Source organism: Leopardus geoffroyi, chromosome E1 (assembly GCF_018350155.1).
Source record: "Leopardus geoffroyi isolate Oge1 chromosome E1, O.geoffroyi_Oge1_pat1.0, whole genome shotgun sequence".
Taxonomy (NCBI): Eukaryota; Metazoa; Chordata; class Mammalia; order Carnivora; family Felidae; genus Leopardus; species Leopardus geoffroyi.
The window spans coordinates 27,176,312-27,192,357 of NC_059330.1; the positions used below are offsets into that span (position 1 = coordinate 27,176,312).

The 16,046-nt window shown below is 34.6% G+C and overlaps 1 protein-coding gene across 4 annotated transcripts in view; it reads right to left on the reverse strand.

The window, feature by feature from the left end:
• CLTC (clathrin heavy chain) overlaps window positions 1–16,046 on the reverse strand; it is a 65,820-nt gene that overhangs the window by 13,986 nt on the left and 35,788 nt on the right. For all 4 annotated transcript variants that reach the window (XM_045490654.1, XM_045490652.1, XM_045490651.1 and 1 more), the window contains 11 exons: window positions 15,427–15,627; window positions 13,151–13,303; window positions 12,414–12,536; window positions 11,407–11,544; window positions 11,035–11,199; window positions 10,636–10,816; window positions 9,122–9,285; window positions 4,665–4,790; window positions 3,880–4,022; window positions 1,839–2,073; window positions 1,042–1,164 (listed from right to left, as the gene is read on the reverse strand). In XM_045490654.1, coding sequence (XP_045346610.1) covers window positions 1,042–1,164; window positions 1,839–2,073; window positions 3,880–4,022; window positions 4,665–4,790; window positions 9,122–9,285; window positions 10,636–10,816; window positions 11,035–11,199; window positions 11,407–11,544; window positions 12,414–12,536; window positions 13,151–13,303; window positions 15,427–15,627 — 1,752 coding nt within the window. The remainder of the gene's footprint in view (window positions 1–1,041; window positions 1,165–1,838; window positions 2,074–3,879; window positions 4,023–4,664; window positions 4,791–9,121; window positions 9,286–10,635; window positions 10,817–11,034; window positions 11,200–11,406; window positions 11,545–12,413; window positions 12,537–13,150; window positions 13,304–15,426; window positions 15,628–16,046) is intronic.

The window sequence follows — 16,046 nt, forward strand, 5'->3', positions numbered from 1 at the left end:
CATCCACATATACGCATTCTTCTGAAAAAAATCACCCTAATTATGTAATTTCTTTTTTTCCTGATTAAAACATTATCCACAATAACCACTCCTCATTATCACTTTAATGACTACATATGATTCGACTACATAGATGTGGCAATACAGACTAATTCCTCCATGTTTTGATAGTTATATGGCTCCCAGATTCTTTAATAGGAAGCTTTGTATCTAACATGGGAGTTTTCCTTAGAAATGCTTCCTAGGAGAGGAATGAAGAATTAACAGCTTTTGATTTATTCTCTTCCATATTTATACTTCAACCAGGAGAATTTAAGAACCATTATAACAACATTCAATTTTTACTTTTTAAAAAAATTTTTCATGGTTTTAAAAAATGTTTTCAATTTACAATGTGTGTAAATTTATATATATATATAAACATATGTATATGTATTAGTATAATTTTATTTCATTCTTTTTTATAGTCTTCTCTTATAGCAAAATATGATCCATTTAAGTACATATGGGTATACGATGACAGGAAAAGTTTTATTTGTAGTTAAAAAGATAAGACTTGGGGCGCCTGGGTGGCGCAGTCGGTTAAGCGTCCGACTTCAGCCAGGTCACGATCTCGCAGTCCGGGAGTTCGAGCCCCGCGTCAGGCTCTGGGCTGATGGCTCAGAGCCTGGAGCCTGTTTCCGATTCTGTGTCTCCCTCTCTCTCTGCCCCTACCCCGTTCATGCTCTGTCTCTCTCTGTCCCAAAAATAAATAAACATTGAAAAAAAAAAAAATTAAAAAAAAAAAAAAAAAGATAAGACTTAAGGGGTGCCTGGATGGTTCAGTTGGTTAAGTGTCCTGACTCTTGGTTTCAGCTCAAGTCATGATTTCACAGTTTGCAAGTTCCAGCCCCTCATCAGACTCTGCTGACAAGTGTTGAACACGCTTGGGATTTCTCTCTCCCTCTTCTCTCTGCCCCTTCCCTCACTTGCATGCACTCTCTCTCAAAAAATAAATAAACATTTAAAAAAAAGAACCTTAAATACATTTGCCAATTTTACCTGGTCGATAAGGGGTCTCCTGTAAGGATTACTTTCCAGCAGCACACTACCCCATAATTCTGGATCCTTTCGGCGTACCAAATAGCGGGAAAGACTTTTGAAGAGGGAATTCTCATTGCAAACCTAAGTAAGATATTAACGGGTTAGTTTCAAGGTAAAAAGTAAAGACTTCTTATAGACTACTTTAAAGGTATTTCCTTTATATAAATACACACTTTTTATTGTTTCATTGTGAAAAAATCCATTACTTTTACATATAAACCTGAATAAGTCACAACCAAGTTGTTATTAAAATTCAATATGTAATCCTATACTAAAAGGAAAAAAATGTTATAAAATGTCACCGACTGGGTCAATGACAAAACTAGACTAAAACAGGTATTAAAGTATTCTATCAGTGTCAAAATAACTAAAGTTGGTATCTACAGTGTGGTTATGAAACAGAATTCCTTACTCTTAGGATTATACACTGAAGAGGTATGCAACTTACTCTCCTATGTGCACACATATACATATGTATGGTGTGTATGTGTGTTTATGTATGAGACAATGTATGAAACACAGTGAGAAAACTACTGGATTAAAATGTTAATAAGTGAAGATAGACTTGTTATTTTGGCCACTTTAAATTCACAATTATTGTCAAGTAAAGTTTTTTAAAAAAGCACTCATCTACAAGAAATGCTCTGTATTACCTAAAGCCACTGTTAAACTCAAAATTCACTAATTTAACATTATGCAACAGGTTTTAAAAAATGCAGCCTTCTCTCTGTACACATTCAGCTATTAGTACTCACATTAATAAGTTCCAGATCACACTGGCCACGTTCATAAGCAACACAAGCCAAATGTGGATCTCTCTTCTCACAATACTTTCCAACAACACGACTGTCATAATAAGGATTTTCACGAAGAAATCTCTCTGGGTTGTTATTACTGTCTATGTAGATTTTGGCTAATGCGTTGTGAGTAGCAGGCTCCTCACAGCCCTCATGAATTCTGGCCTCTAGCCAAGGCAGAAGCAGTTTCAATCTAGTATTAAAAAAAACACACACACATACACACACACATACACACAAAACCACACATGCTGTATTATAAAAAAACAAAACAAAACACACACAACTCTTGACATGCTAAATACAGAAGTACCTTATATGGTATACAATGTTTTCCCATAAATGATTTTGAATTCTCAAAAATTCCATTACCAACTGGGAAATTAAGATTCAGAGATGATTAAATGATTTGCCCATTACACAGAAGATAGCCTTAGAGTCTCCTAGACCTATCTGCCACATTATCTAGATAGAATATAGAAAGAAGAGATTCACAGATTCATGTTGTTCTTTTTTACACTGGACAAAATATCTAGATATTTGGAAGAAGAGTATGTGGTATGAGAAAAAAGGCCAGATTACCTAAGGTTTCTTATAATTTTAACACAATTAACAGACATTACCTATAGCCACAGTGGTCAGTACCCTAAATACACAATGGGAAAAAAATCTGGTAGCATTAGAAACTCTAGGTTTAAAAAAAAAAAAAAAAAAAAAAAAAAGAAACTCTAGGTTTAATAATACTGCCAGTCATATGATCACTCCGCCAAGTATCATGGTTTCACTATACTGTAGCTTATGTTTCAATGGTCCTGATGACTAACACTCTTTTGACCATGGTTAAGTATTACAAGCACCCAGAGGAATAACAGTAGGCCATATTTTGGCTACCATATTCATGTAGTTATTTTGAATACATTCCCATTAGGGTAAAGACACAACTTTTGTATTAAGGCAAAAATTCAAGATCCTATAAACACATGTAATCCAAGCAGATATGCCATGGCAATCGAAAGAATATAGATTAGCTAAGGCACATTTAGACTAGTGACTCAGGTGTGAATCTAGTTTATCACAATATAACTTGTAACTTAAAGACCAAATTGTCTAGCTGTAACTATCTGGCTATTGGCTTAGAATACACAACAAACAAGATTGTTTTCAGGTATTAAGATTTAAGAGTCAACTGAAACCTCCTTCTAAATATTAAATTGTTATGACCTATAATCAGTTCAAATTAGGCTCAAGCTTTTAAAATCAGTATTCTAGATCTCCATTGTACTTAAGTACAGAATTTTTCTATGTTTGTAATATTCAAATACAAATTCTATGAATACCATTATTAGGACACCTATACCAACCCTGGTTAAAATTAAATCCCATAGGGTTTCTCGTTATCTTTCAAAGCCAGAGTAATTTCCCACTATTATACCAACCCGCCAATCTCATTTACTCTATCCACACTTTCTAAACATACTAGTTCATCAAAATGTCCCAGCTAAAAAAAAAAAAGACTTCATGGTACAATAAATTTTTAGAAAAAAATTTTAGAAATTTCCTCTACTAGAAATTCAGAATTCATATTATCACATTAAGGTTCAAATTAAAAATCAGTTTAACCCCAGAGTTATGCAGGGACCCTTTTCTCTCATTATACTTGAGAAAAATTAATCAGAGAAGAATCAGTTACTAAAATAGTGGTACTGTAACTAAGTAAAAAGAGGCTTTTACATAGTTTACATTAAAAACAGTCAAATCACACAGCTGTAATTAAAAACATGCAAATAATGTCTATATGACAAAGCTGTAATGTTTTAGAAAACAGATTTCTTTCAGCACCTACAGCTAACTTATCACTTCTAAATTAGATGTCTCCAGGGAATCATGATCCACATTTTATTAAACAGCTTTTAGGCAAATGACAGGTTGTATTTTTATCCATTACCAAGCTAAGAGAGACTGATTTATCCCAGTTATATAGGTCAAAATGGTACCACACCTGTTTCTTTTTTCAACCTCAGCTACAAGCTCATCAGTAGAGAATTGACCTCTTACAACAAGAATCAAATTTTTAATGACATCTTCAGAGCAATCAACATCAAGCAATCCTCCAATAACCACAGGAAGTCGACTCGGATTCACCTATGGTTAAAAAAAAAATGTTGTTATCTTTAATAAGCAAAGAAAGCATAAAGAAGTTTTAAAAAAATTAAACTCATTTCCCTTTTTTAGCTCAGTTTTAAAATTCAGTAATAAACCGAGAGTTTAAATTTGCAAGTAGACAGGAAAAGTTAGCAGGAAGTGTGGCTTGGTTAAATAATTACCTCAGCATCGCTCCACATAAATTAAGTAAGTCCAAAGAAGCTACAGTCACAGAATGTGTACAGAAGACTAATTTAAAGACCTCCATTACAGCAGAACTGCCTTTCGATTTCTGGAGTTAGAAGGTAAAGTTTCTAAGATCAGTATTTAAGATGGTTTTACTGTGCTTTCAAAGTCTACGGCTTCCACACAAACACCTCAGGGGTTAGGTCACCAAGTAAGTTGTGTGTAGGTGTCACCCAACTTTTTCATCTACAGCAGTTTGTTCTGGTTTACATACTTATACCTGAATGTAAAATTCTAATCTAAATAAGGATTCCCCTTTTTCTGAAGGGGAAAAAAAAAAGTTGAAAGCCACTGTAGCAGACCACTCCCATTATGTACAGAGTTTCAGAAAGATATGAAGATTTCCATAGTGTGAGAAGTACAATCTACAATATGGTACTTTTAAGTATTACTTACCTTCTGTACGTATATCTCTATATACTTTTGAAGATTATTTCTATATAAATAGAGCACCAAATCATGAACAAAGTCAAACCGATCACACACAATGATAAGTGGTAATTGATCTGTTAGCTTCGCTTCCTGAAAAAAGAACAACAAAAAAAAGCCGTAATTGTCTCCTTCTGTGAGCTTTCGAATCTATGTAAAATAGGGGAATCTATTCTACACTGGTGGGAGAGGCTCACATAAAGGTCTTTTCCACATATACCATTTACCAAAAAAAAGTAACAAATTAAGATTTGTGAGCCACCAGTGGCATTCAGGATAGAAAACCATCACACTGGGGACTTTAACAGTAACATTTCAACTGAATTGAGTGTTGATTTAAGAATTACAGTCACATTGTCAAAGTGGCAAAAATGGCTCATAGTTGTTTCAAACTGATGATTTTTTACCCCTCCCAAATTCCAATCTATATGGCTAGCCCCTAACACTATTACGATAAAGCCTACAAGGAGCAGCATAATGGTGACAGCCACGAATATACCACATGCTGCTGTGATAAGAAAAAGGTTAAAAAAAGAAAAAGCACATAAAGAAAAGACATCTTTAAATTACCAGTTGCTTTTACCATTACAAATACCAAGCTATAATCCTACTTACAGATTTACACAGATGTTACAGACAGGTAGATAAGACCTACACTGGGCATTTACCTGATACATGTCCTGTTACATTCCACAGACATAAGGTACAGCACAAAAAACAACAGTTTCCATCAGGAATTCATTTATACAAAGTAAAACATTCCTCAATAAATGATTCCTCTATGACAGTCTACTAAGCAAGGAGAACTAAGCAGGATAGGACTTTCCCCAATGGACAGCCACTAAGAACATTTGCAATGTTACAAAAAAATGGTTCCTAAGTTTAGCACACATCACTCATCCAATTATAAGTAACTGAAAATTAGCCTATGAAGTGATTAGAGTGTAACACCAAACTAAATCTAGGAGTCAGGAGAAATCCTGGAATAAAAAAATCAAAATGGCTGTAAATCTGAAGTGAAAGTCCAGCTGCAGATTTTTCACACTAAGGAAAGTCTAAAGCATGTGTTATTTATTTAGCACCATGGAAACTCTCTACTAATAGCTGCTAGAATCATTTCTAGACAAAATGCTGGATCTACCTATCCAAAAGATTTCAGTTGGCCAAGTTTTTCCTACTAAATGAACATCAAAAAGTGGATCAACACACTAGTCCTCTTTACTCTCTTTAATAACCACATAAAATATTATAGACTTTATTTTACCACTTAGGAAATACACTTGGAAGTATGTAAGATTACTTAGATGTTCTATTCTCATGCATGAGTGTTTAAAATTTCTGCTGGCAAAGACAATTTAAGATTGAAAAAGTAGATAAAAACCAGTATTTTTTTGATTGCCTAAATTTGCAATCTTATTTTTTATCCTTTTTATCCTTTCATCCTTTTTATCTATCCTATCCATGATAGGATATCCTTTTATCCTATCATGTATGATTTCATACATGACAGTGATGCTATTAATATTTTTAATTATTTACTAAAATAAAAGGCTACCCATTAGCAATTATGGCTAAAGATTTTAAGATCAAAACTGAAATTATATAAACACATTCAGAGGTTTTCTTAAACATTAAGTTATTCACTTAACTAATATTTACTGAGTACCTCCATACCAGACACTGTTCTTAGGCACTGCAGCATTCCCTCAAGGAACCTATGTACTAGGGGGGGAAAAACAATGTCTTATAGTGTTAAATGTTCTAAAGAAAAAAAAGCAGGATATGGGGGAGGGCAGGATGGAATAGGGATAGGTTTTATTCTAAGAAGGGTAAGCTGAGACATCATCCGTTCTCATGACATTTCATCAGAAATCTGAACGAAGGTAAAAGATCCTGGTCATGAAGATTTGAAGGGGGAAAAAAAAAGTAGAAAGGGCACAAGCAAAGGTCCTGAGGCAGGAGAGGCAGGGAGGTGCAGGAATAACAAGCAGGCAAGTATGGTTTAAGTACAACCAGAAAAGAAAAAGGATAAAAAATAAGATCAAAGGCAGCAGGAAGCACATCATGGGTCTGAAGAACAGTTCCATGCTTTCTACAGACAGCCACAGTTCCACAGGGTTAATGCGTGAGTCAGATGATGCTAATGATATCATTTCATCCTGGCTCACAAGCTACTTTAAAGAGAAGTCATAATCTACCAATCTCTGTATTCCTGGTGGCTAACATGTAAATGGCACTTCAATGTTCAAGATTACTTTTCTTACCACAGTTTACTTATACCACCAATTCTCATATAGCTAACACCTCCAAACTGAAGTTTAATAACAGTGATGATGATGAGATGCAGCACTGTAGCTACGCTATACAGGTCAATAAGTAAAGTGAGTAAAGGGCCTAGTATGTTCATTCTTACCACTGAGGTGAAAGGTTGAAAACAACAGTAGCATCTTAGTACTGAGCTTCCATCTCAGACTGAAGATAAGACACGAGGTTTACATCTAACTTAGGTTGGAATTAAAATTCCTTCACAAAGTCAGGAATAACTTAAAACCAAAAAGAAAACCTGCCTGATAGAAAGAGAGCATATGTAGGCTGATTCTACCTTATTTTCAGGCCCACCAATACAGTATATTAACAAGAGTTATCACTTGAACACCTATGGCATACAAGGTACTTGACTTGATCAACACAGCTTCTGGTTGGAGAAACCAAGACTAAGGCATACTAGTTAATTTGCCTGAGATAACAGACAGATACTGAATAATAGCCAATAACAGAAATAGAATTTGAACCAGGTCTGACTAGTTTAAAAGCCCAAAATCCATATCCATTTCCCTACTCTACCAGATCTGCACCTAATTCATAGTGTGATGTATGGAAGGGGAGTCCTCTCTCATTACATCTCAGGGGGGCTAAGCAACCTATGACTGCACCATGCTAGAATCCAGAAGATCTTTTTTTTTTTTTTTTAAGTTTAAGATAATTAAGTGAAAAAGTTAATTTAGTCTCGTTTTGCACATAAACGACTCAAAAATACAAAACACAATTCTAAAGAAATGACAACTGAAGCTTAACAGTCAAGAGCTTCCTAACAATAAAAAAGATAGTGTAAGAGTCTGGTAGTATTTTTAAAAAAAGGAAACAGTGCCTACTCAAAGGAGGAAGTGAACTATTGTCATGGATACTCTAGTCAAGCATGAAGTATCAAATACTTCTCCTTTGGAGGGCTTTTTGACACCAGAAAGACATGGATTCAAATACATCAGACTGGCCAGGCTACTCAGAATACTCATGATGGCCAAGATATTATAAAGTTATACTCTGGGGGAGTGTTTATCTTTTAATCTAAACTATGGGGCAACTTCTACATTTTAGCTACTACATTACACAAAAACCTCTAAGAGTTTAGCTATTTAATCTAGAATCCAGTAGTGATTCTTCAAAGGAGCAGTTAATAAAACTATAGATTATCCAAAATAACAGTGTAGGAATAGGAAAAGCCTATGTTTTCTACTGAATTACAAAATAAACATTTTGGTTTTAGTTTCAAGGTAAAATGCTTCCAAAAGGCACAAAATACTTAAGAATTGTATACATAGTTTCTGGAATCATTCCATATAATTCAAATACGAAATATATAAATACATATATTTTAAAGGGGTAATCTGAGTGTTCCATAGTCTACCTGATTTTTATCGACATATGCCAATTCTGAAGTTTTATTTTTTTCACAATGGAACTAGTGGGTATAAATAAAGTTAAGTAAACATTAAACAAATTCAGGTGCCCTTAAGTATGTTTTAAAGAGCTAAAGATCTTTTAACATTACTCTTCACTCCAACACAGGCAGTTCTTACTTCTCTATAACTAGTGCCACGGAGTGAGGGTTTTTTTTTGTTTGATCTTACCTTCAGTTTAATGAACTATATATAATTAACACTCAGTTTCTAGAGAAAAGCTAATTTGATAAGAGGTAAACTGATGTTTCTCAGATAACAGAATGCTTTGTATATAATAGAGGCTCCTGAAAAGGACACTGAGGGCAAGCTGATCTTAATCTTCAAAAGGAGCATACACGAAATTCTAAAATGGCATGGAGAATCTCCAACCACTTTTCAAAACTGAAATAAGAAAGGAAATTCCTTTGACATAGTGCTATTTTTTTTCTTCTTTTAAAGAGATGGTCATTCTTTTTTTCTTTTTTAAGAGCTCGTCATTCTTAGGTATTATTTACCAATTTCCCTCCCTATTTCAGAGGAAACCACAGAGTATCACATTTGGAAGAAATAATTCAGCACAAAATACAAGAATGTTAAAAATTTCCCCGTTTAGGGAAAAAAAGATATTTTCAAACTATGATGAAACCCATGTAGAACTGTTGATTGTCAATCCAACCAGAAAGTGCATTACTCAAAACCACTTACCTTGAGAAAATTCTTGACTCGCTCAGGATCATAGCAGTTGCTTTCTCTGCAGATTCTTTCTACTTCTTTGATCTGCCCAGTCTTGCAAGCTGCCTGAATATACTTAAAGTGCACATCTGGGTCCTGACTAAAGTTAACAATGGATCCCAGAAAATAAAAGAGACCTTAAAGAGACAAATAACTGAAATTAAGGATACATACACCTCTGAGAATGATAGAACTGAAAAATATTTAAGCAATTAAAAATACTATGACAATTATACCTCAGTTTAAAAAGTTATGTTGAATAAGCCCCCCCCAAAAACTGGTTGCTCAAAACGCTCAATTAAGAATAGCTCAATTAAGAATACTAATTAATCTAGTAATCAGTTCAATAAATGGACTTACACTTTAATCCCTACAGAACAATTCAATGTCTTCTAGTAGCTGAGAAATAGGGGGACAGCTACTTAGTATGAAAGCTAATAATCACACCATATTCCCTGTGAGAAATTTTAAATGTCCCCTATAGCAGGTTTTTCCTATATGTAGTTAATAGGAAAAACACAAAAGCAGTTTGAAAAGAATTTAATACAGTGCTGTCCAACAGAACATTCTGCAATGATGAAAATGTTCTAGATCTGCATTGTCCAACATGGGAGCTGCTAACCACATACAGCTATTAAGCACCTGAAATGTGGCTACTGTGACTAAAGATCTAAAATTTTAATTGTATTCAATTTTAATTACTTTATGTGGCTACACGTGGCTATTAGACACTGTACTTGAATGAACAAAATCAATTTAGTGCATAGTTAACATACAGAAAGAGAAAACTAGTAGAAATCTCTCATTCCTTCTATTGAGAACAGTTATGACAAAAAGAAGGAAAAAAAAAGGTAATAAACCCAAGAGTAACCCAACAGTGATTTAGTACTTGGTACAGCAGTGATTCTCAAATGAGGTGATTTCCTTCCCAGAAGACAGACATTTGGCAACGTGTGAAGACACTTTTAGTGGCCACAACTGGTGCAGCTGATGCTACTAGCATCTACCGGGCAGAAGCCAGGGATGCTACTGAATATCCTGCATGCACATGACAACCCACCCCCGAAATAAATTATCCAGCCTAAATTAACTATAGTGCGAAGATGGAGAAAACCCAGTATATAGTGACAAGTTACAAAATGTCCTTGGCTAGAAACATTTGCCACTGTAAGATTCAGACAACATAAGCATGAAATCTTATTATACCTCATCATTCGTATTTTTATTTTATACAATTCTGACAAAGCTACTACATATATTTGGGTCTTAAAATTCTGCCTTTAATTCACCTCTAAAATATCCAAGCAGACAGTCTCGTTCACTGCACATCCCCAGAACTTGGCACAAAAGAGTTGACATTTATTAAATAAAACTCAAAACTATCCCATAAAACTGATCTTGTAGAAAGAATTTCCAACAGCCCATGATTGTAACAAAACCCCCTCTTGGCTATCTTAATTTAAAACAATTCAGAAACTCTTAATTACCTTCAAAACTCTTGAAAGATTCAAAAAGTTCAATCAGAGATTGAGTTGACAGTTGTTCGTGATACTTGGAAGCCACTTGAACACAGATCTGCAGATTCTGACGAATATTGGCAGACAGCATGGCCCTGAGGCATTCTAGGGAGTCTTCTACTGATAAGGACCCAAAGTAATTCACTAACCACTAGAGGACAAAATAAACAGGCAGGTAGGTAGGCAGGCAGGCAGGCAGGTAGGTAGGTAGGTAGGTAGGTAGGTAGGTAGGTAGGCAGGCAAATAAATAAATAAATAAAATAACATTGAACCTAATGGTGGAATGAAATTACTATTATTCAGTGCTACAAACAAATTTTCAATAAACCAGTTAATCATAATAGCTTCTGTTAGGTAAGACTGTAATACCTCAGGGTTAAGAAGATGGGTGTGAACAACTGCACGCTTTATGTCATATAAATCAGTGAAGTGTTCTAATGCACGCTGCAGTAGACCAGCCTTTTCACACAGCTGAGCAATATGAGCCCGGTCATAATGTGTAAACATCTGATTACCTAGAATAGCATCTGCAACCTATAAAAACACAAATAGGACAAATTTATTTTATACCCCATTTATATTAATTCTATACCTAGATTACACATGAAGATTCAGTAGTCAATTAATAAAGGAGAGAGTACAAAGGCAACTCAGTAGCTTCAAATAGCTTAATCTAAGCAGCTCTAATTAACTACTAAAACAATGTTGGAAACATGCCTAAAAAAACAGGAAAAAACATACCTGAGGTGCATGCATAAGGTTCATCTCAAGCAACCGTGTCTGTAAAGGACCTTCAGATGGGCGATTATTCTTCAGGGCATCAAGCAAGAATGCAGTACACTGCTGAATTAGATTGTATTCCATAAAGACATCCACAATCTGGAAAAAAAAAGGATTTAGAGGAAATTAACACGTTTAAAGCTTGCTCTAGGATACTGTTGACAATACATAAATGAAATCTCTTACTTTACATATAAAAAATTGCCAGACCAAATCCCAGATTTAAATATTATTTATACAATATCACTTCACAATTTAAGAATAAATTTTTGTCATCTGCAGTTATTTTTAGTTCTGGTAAAAACAAAGTATTTCAAGATACTATATAATAGCACAATATAATCAAAATAATAGCTTCAAAGTTGTAATGAAATATTTAAAATACAAAATATGAAGGAATCTGTGACTCCCACCTCCTCTATGCATCTCTTCCCTCATCCAACCGTAGCAACCATCCTTTGTGTTTAATTATTCCCATGTATTTTTCATATTTTTAATACATACATCTCTAAACAAGATGGTGTTTGTTTTGCACATTTTTTAAATTTTTATTTGAGACAGAGCAAGAGCACATGTGTGTGAGCAGGGAAGAGGGACGAGAGAGGGAGAGAGAAAAAGAATCCCAAACAAGCTCTGTGTCTAGCCTGGAGCTCAATCCCAGGATTCTGGGTTAAAGACCTGAGCTGAAATCAAGAGTTGAATGCTCAACCTACTGAGCCACCCAGGTGCTCCTGTTTTGCATGTTTTAAAACTGTATATAGGTGGTATCTTCCCGTCCAGTCTTCTGCAACTTTTGTTTTTGTATTTTTTAATAAGACGCTTGAGGTTTATGCATGTAGATGAACACACTCTAGTTTCTACAAATTGAAAGGTTAATAACCCATTTTTCTCCAAAGCTGTTTAAACCCAGATCCCTCCATTCCCTATTTAAATCTTACCTTCTACAGAATGCATTTTAATGCCTTTACCTGTGTGATATCAGCAAGTGGTTCTTCATCCTGAACTAACATTTGAGCAAACTGCTGTCCCTGATCTGGACTGATACGCATGACATTTCTCAGCAAAAATATCCAGTCTGGAGTATATCCAACCTACAAATAGAAAAAAAATTTGCAACTTTGCTGCAAAGTTTCATGTTTATAGCATTTAAAGGCTTTTTCTACAACAGAATTTTGCTAATATAGAACTACTGGTGAAAGTACAAACTCAGTTTTAACTTAACATGCTAACTGACTCTGGTTTGTTTATATTAGGCAAAGAGACACCTTGGTGGTAAACGTACCTGAATGAATAGCTATAAATTTTTATAACTGACTTAGTTTCAATGAATGACCATTTCGAAGTTTGTTCTAACAGGTAACAGGCCCCTGACATGTTAAATTCTGAGAAGCCAAGCAAGAGTGCCTCCATTTTTTTTTAAATCTTTTTTTTTTTTTAAAGTAATCTCTCCACCCAACATGGGGCTTGAACTCACAACCCCTCGATCAGCCCTGCATGTCTGCTTACTACGCCAGCCAGGTGCCCCAGTGTCTCCATCTCTGAATAAGCATAATTCTGTATATGAGAACTAAAATAGAATGTTTATACTTCTTCAAGTAATTCTAAATTTAAAGAAATTCACTATTAAAGTCACTGACAGTTCCTATAGGCTAATTTCTCAATGTTTTGACAAAGTTATATTGAGAATCTGTTTCATTGAACTCACTTTTTTAGCATATAAAACAATCTTCTGGACTTGCCCTGTTTCTGCAAAGCACTGAATTACTTTATTTGGGACATTAGCCCTCAGGTACACACTAAGTGCCAAGGTAGGGTCCACAGATTTCACAAGATCACCCAGTTCTTCAGAACATTCCAGCTGTCCAAAGGAAAAAGAGATTGTTTAGTAATCCATGAGCTATTTTATAAATGAATAGTTGATATCACTGCCACTATAAATTAAAACTAATATGACAGGCACTTACTCAATTATCCCAGAATATATTATAAATATGCAAGCGTTGTGGTTAGTAAAGACTCTTGATCTTGTATTCATAAGACTGTCTCAGGAGAATTCTCCACACATCCTACTAAAGGATAAAAAGGCCACCAGGACTTCATGCATAAAGATGTTACAACTACTTTGCTAGGAAGGTAAGTATTTAAAAGCAGAATCCTGTATTTCTATTAAGAATACTGTATTCATATATCAGACCCACATGGTCCCAATTTTCCAAAAATAATGCAACTTTTAATGTAATGTAACCAAATGAAAATTTAGTATTTAAGAGCCAGATGAGGCTTATCATAAGGACCCTTCTTAAAATTATGATGTAATCTGTATGTCTAAAGGATCTAAGCTCCATTATCATTTTGACTTTTGGATTGAAGGTTGTAAAGCAGGATATACAAATTTTACAAGGTCAAAGAGATAAAAACTATAGAATTTTGGGGTGGTATACAAGCAGATACCCTCCTCTGTGCTATTCAAAGCTGAGTCAGTCAGCTGCCCAATCTGGAAAACAGTTTCCCTAAGAGTTTTGCCTTATATACCAGAGTTGATTTTCTACTTTTAATAGTAATGTTAGAGAACAGCGTTATCACTGACAAGTAAGTTCTACCAGAGCCTATACCTCTTAACTATATGTGCTAACTAATGTAGAGTTGATCAGTGTCCCTTTTACCATAAATGGATCCCATAGGACCATTCACAAAAAAGGTAATGATACACAAAAAAAGCTTTCATAAGGCTGTAGAGGTCAACTCAGTTACTTTGGTTGTTCCCATCCTCTTCCCTTATCTGAAACAACTAGGACGCATCTCAAATACTCGCTAGTGTGGCTAGTAACTATTCTTCAGCACAGACTCCTGTCCAAGCATCCCAACTCTGAAGTACTATTCTCTAGTATCCTATAAGACTGCCAGAAGCTGGGTCAAGAAACAAGGGCTAAGAATCACTAATGTAAAAATATTATCAAATACACTAAAACTGAAAGGTGTAATAACATTAAAAGTTATTCATTACTCAAGAGTACTTTAAACAGTACCACCTTAGTTCTCAACAGTGGCATAAGAGAGAACAATTCAATAATGCTACTTTGTGGAAAAGGCTTTTTATGGAGGTTATGAAAGGAATAATGCCACCAATGCAACATTTAAATTTGTTAGTTGCCTTACAAGTAAGCAATAGTTCCCATAATGTGCTTTAGGAAACAGCACTATTAGATGCTCTGTGTAAAAATAAATTAGTAAGTACTGAGTAAATATAAAAAGCATAGGGAAATCCTATAGTAAAGAAAGCTGGTCAACAACAGATTTTAAAGGTTCACATTTTTAAAAATTTCAAGAAACTAGTTAAATGTTTTCCCATATAATGCAAATTAACTTTATGTGAAATCACTTTGGGAATCTCTATCACTGCTAATTAGACAGGCCTGATGTCTTCATATCAATGATCCAACATTTTATATGTTTCCCTTGTACATCCAAACATGGTTACAAGCAGCAAATATGACAATTTTGATGATACTTGGGAAGTTTAAAAAACATATATATATATATAATATATATATGGCATTTATATGGTTAAAATTACTGTGCTTATCAAGCGTGGAATGTGAAAGACAAGAATATATTCTTATATTCAAATGAGTGTTACACATGTTGACAAATATGAATGTATACTGAAATAGGCCTTTCTCACTACACTTTTCCTAAAGCAAAAGGATAGCAATTTGTTTCCAGGTTAGTAGTTTTAAGTACCAAGCAAGAATCCTGGATTCCATTTAAAAAATTGAACAAAAATACCCTATCTCAACATGCCACAAAAAAAGTTATTTTCAAAAGGTAGTTAAGTTTATGCATCTCATGCAATGTCTGTCTTTGTTCTATTCCTGCAAGCAGTAAATAGTGGACATTTTGGTGCAGCCTAAATGTTTTTAACTGGCTACCGTGGTATTTAATGCAATCAAAGCAAAAATATGTTAACGTAAGTTAATGTACCTTATCTTCTTTTAACCATTTCTCCAAAAGCTGTTTCCGTCCTTGTTGAAGTACAGGCCTACATAGTTCTAAGGATTCATATTTGTTTAGTTGGCCCTGGTCCAAGAGAATTCCAAAGTACTGAAGTAGAGGAGAAGTTTGACCTGGCTGGGCTGGGACACTCTGGAACCGACGGATAGTGTCTGGAGTACGAAGGATTCCCTTTAAGAAAGAGAAATGTTAAAGACTCCTCTTAATAGGTGATCCAACATCACACTAATAACTCCACGGATCTCTTAGGCCAATCTTCAAAGCATGATTTCATCTACCAATAATAAATTTAAAATCTTCAATACACTGAATGGTAAAGATTCAGTAAATGTCCATCACGCCTCTGGTTCAAGGTTATGAGATTATTCAGAATCAGAAATCTATCAACCCAATTACAATGCCATTGTATGAGAGAACAGCATAATCATAAACTATTTATAGCTAGCTATTGTTCTAGGTTTAAATTAAGTGCAAATTTCATAATGCTGATTGATCAAGGTGTAAGGTTAATTCAGTCCAACATAATACAAAGCTGGTAAGAATAAACTCAACTAAACTTCAGACAAATCTTACTAACATGCTCTACTTAA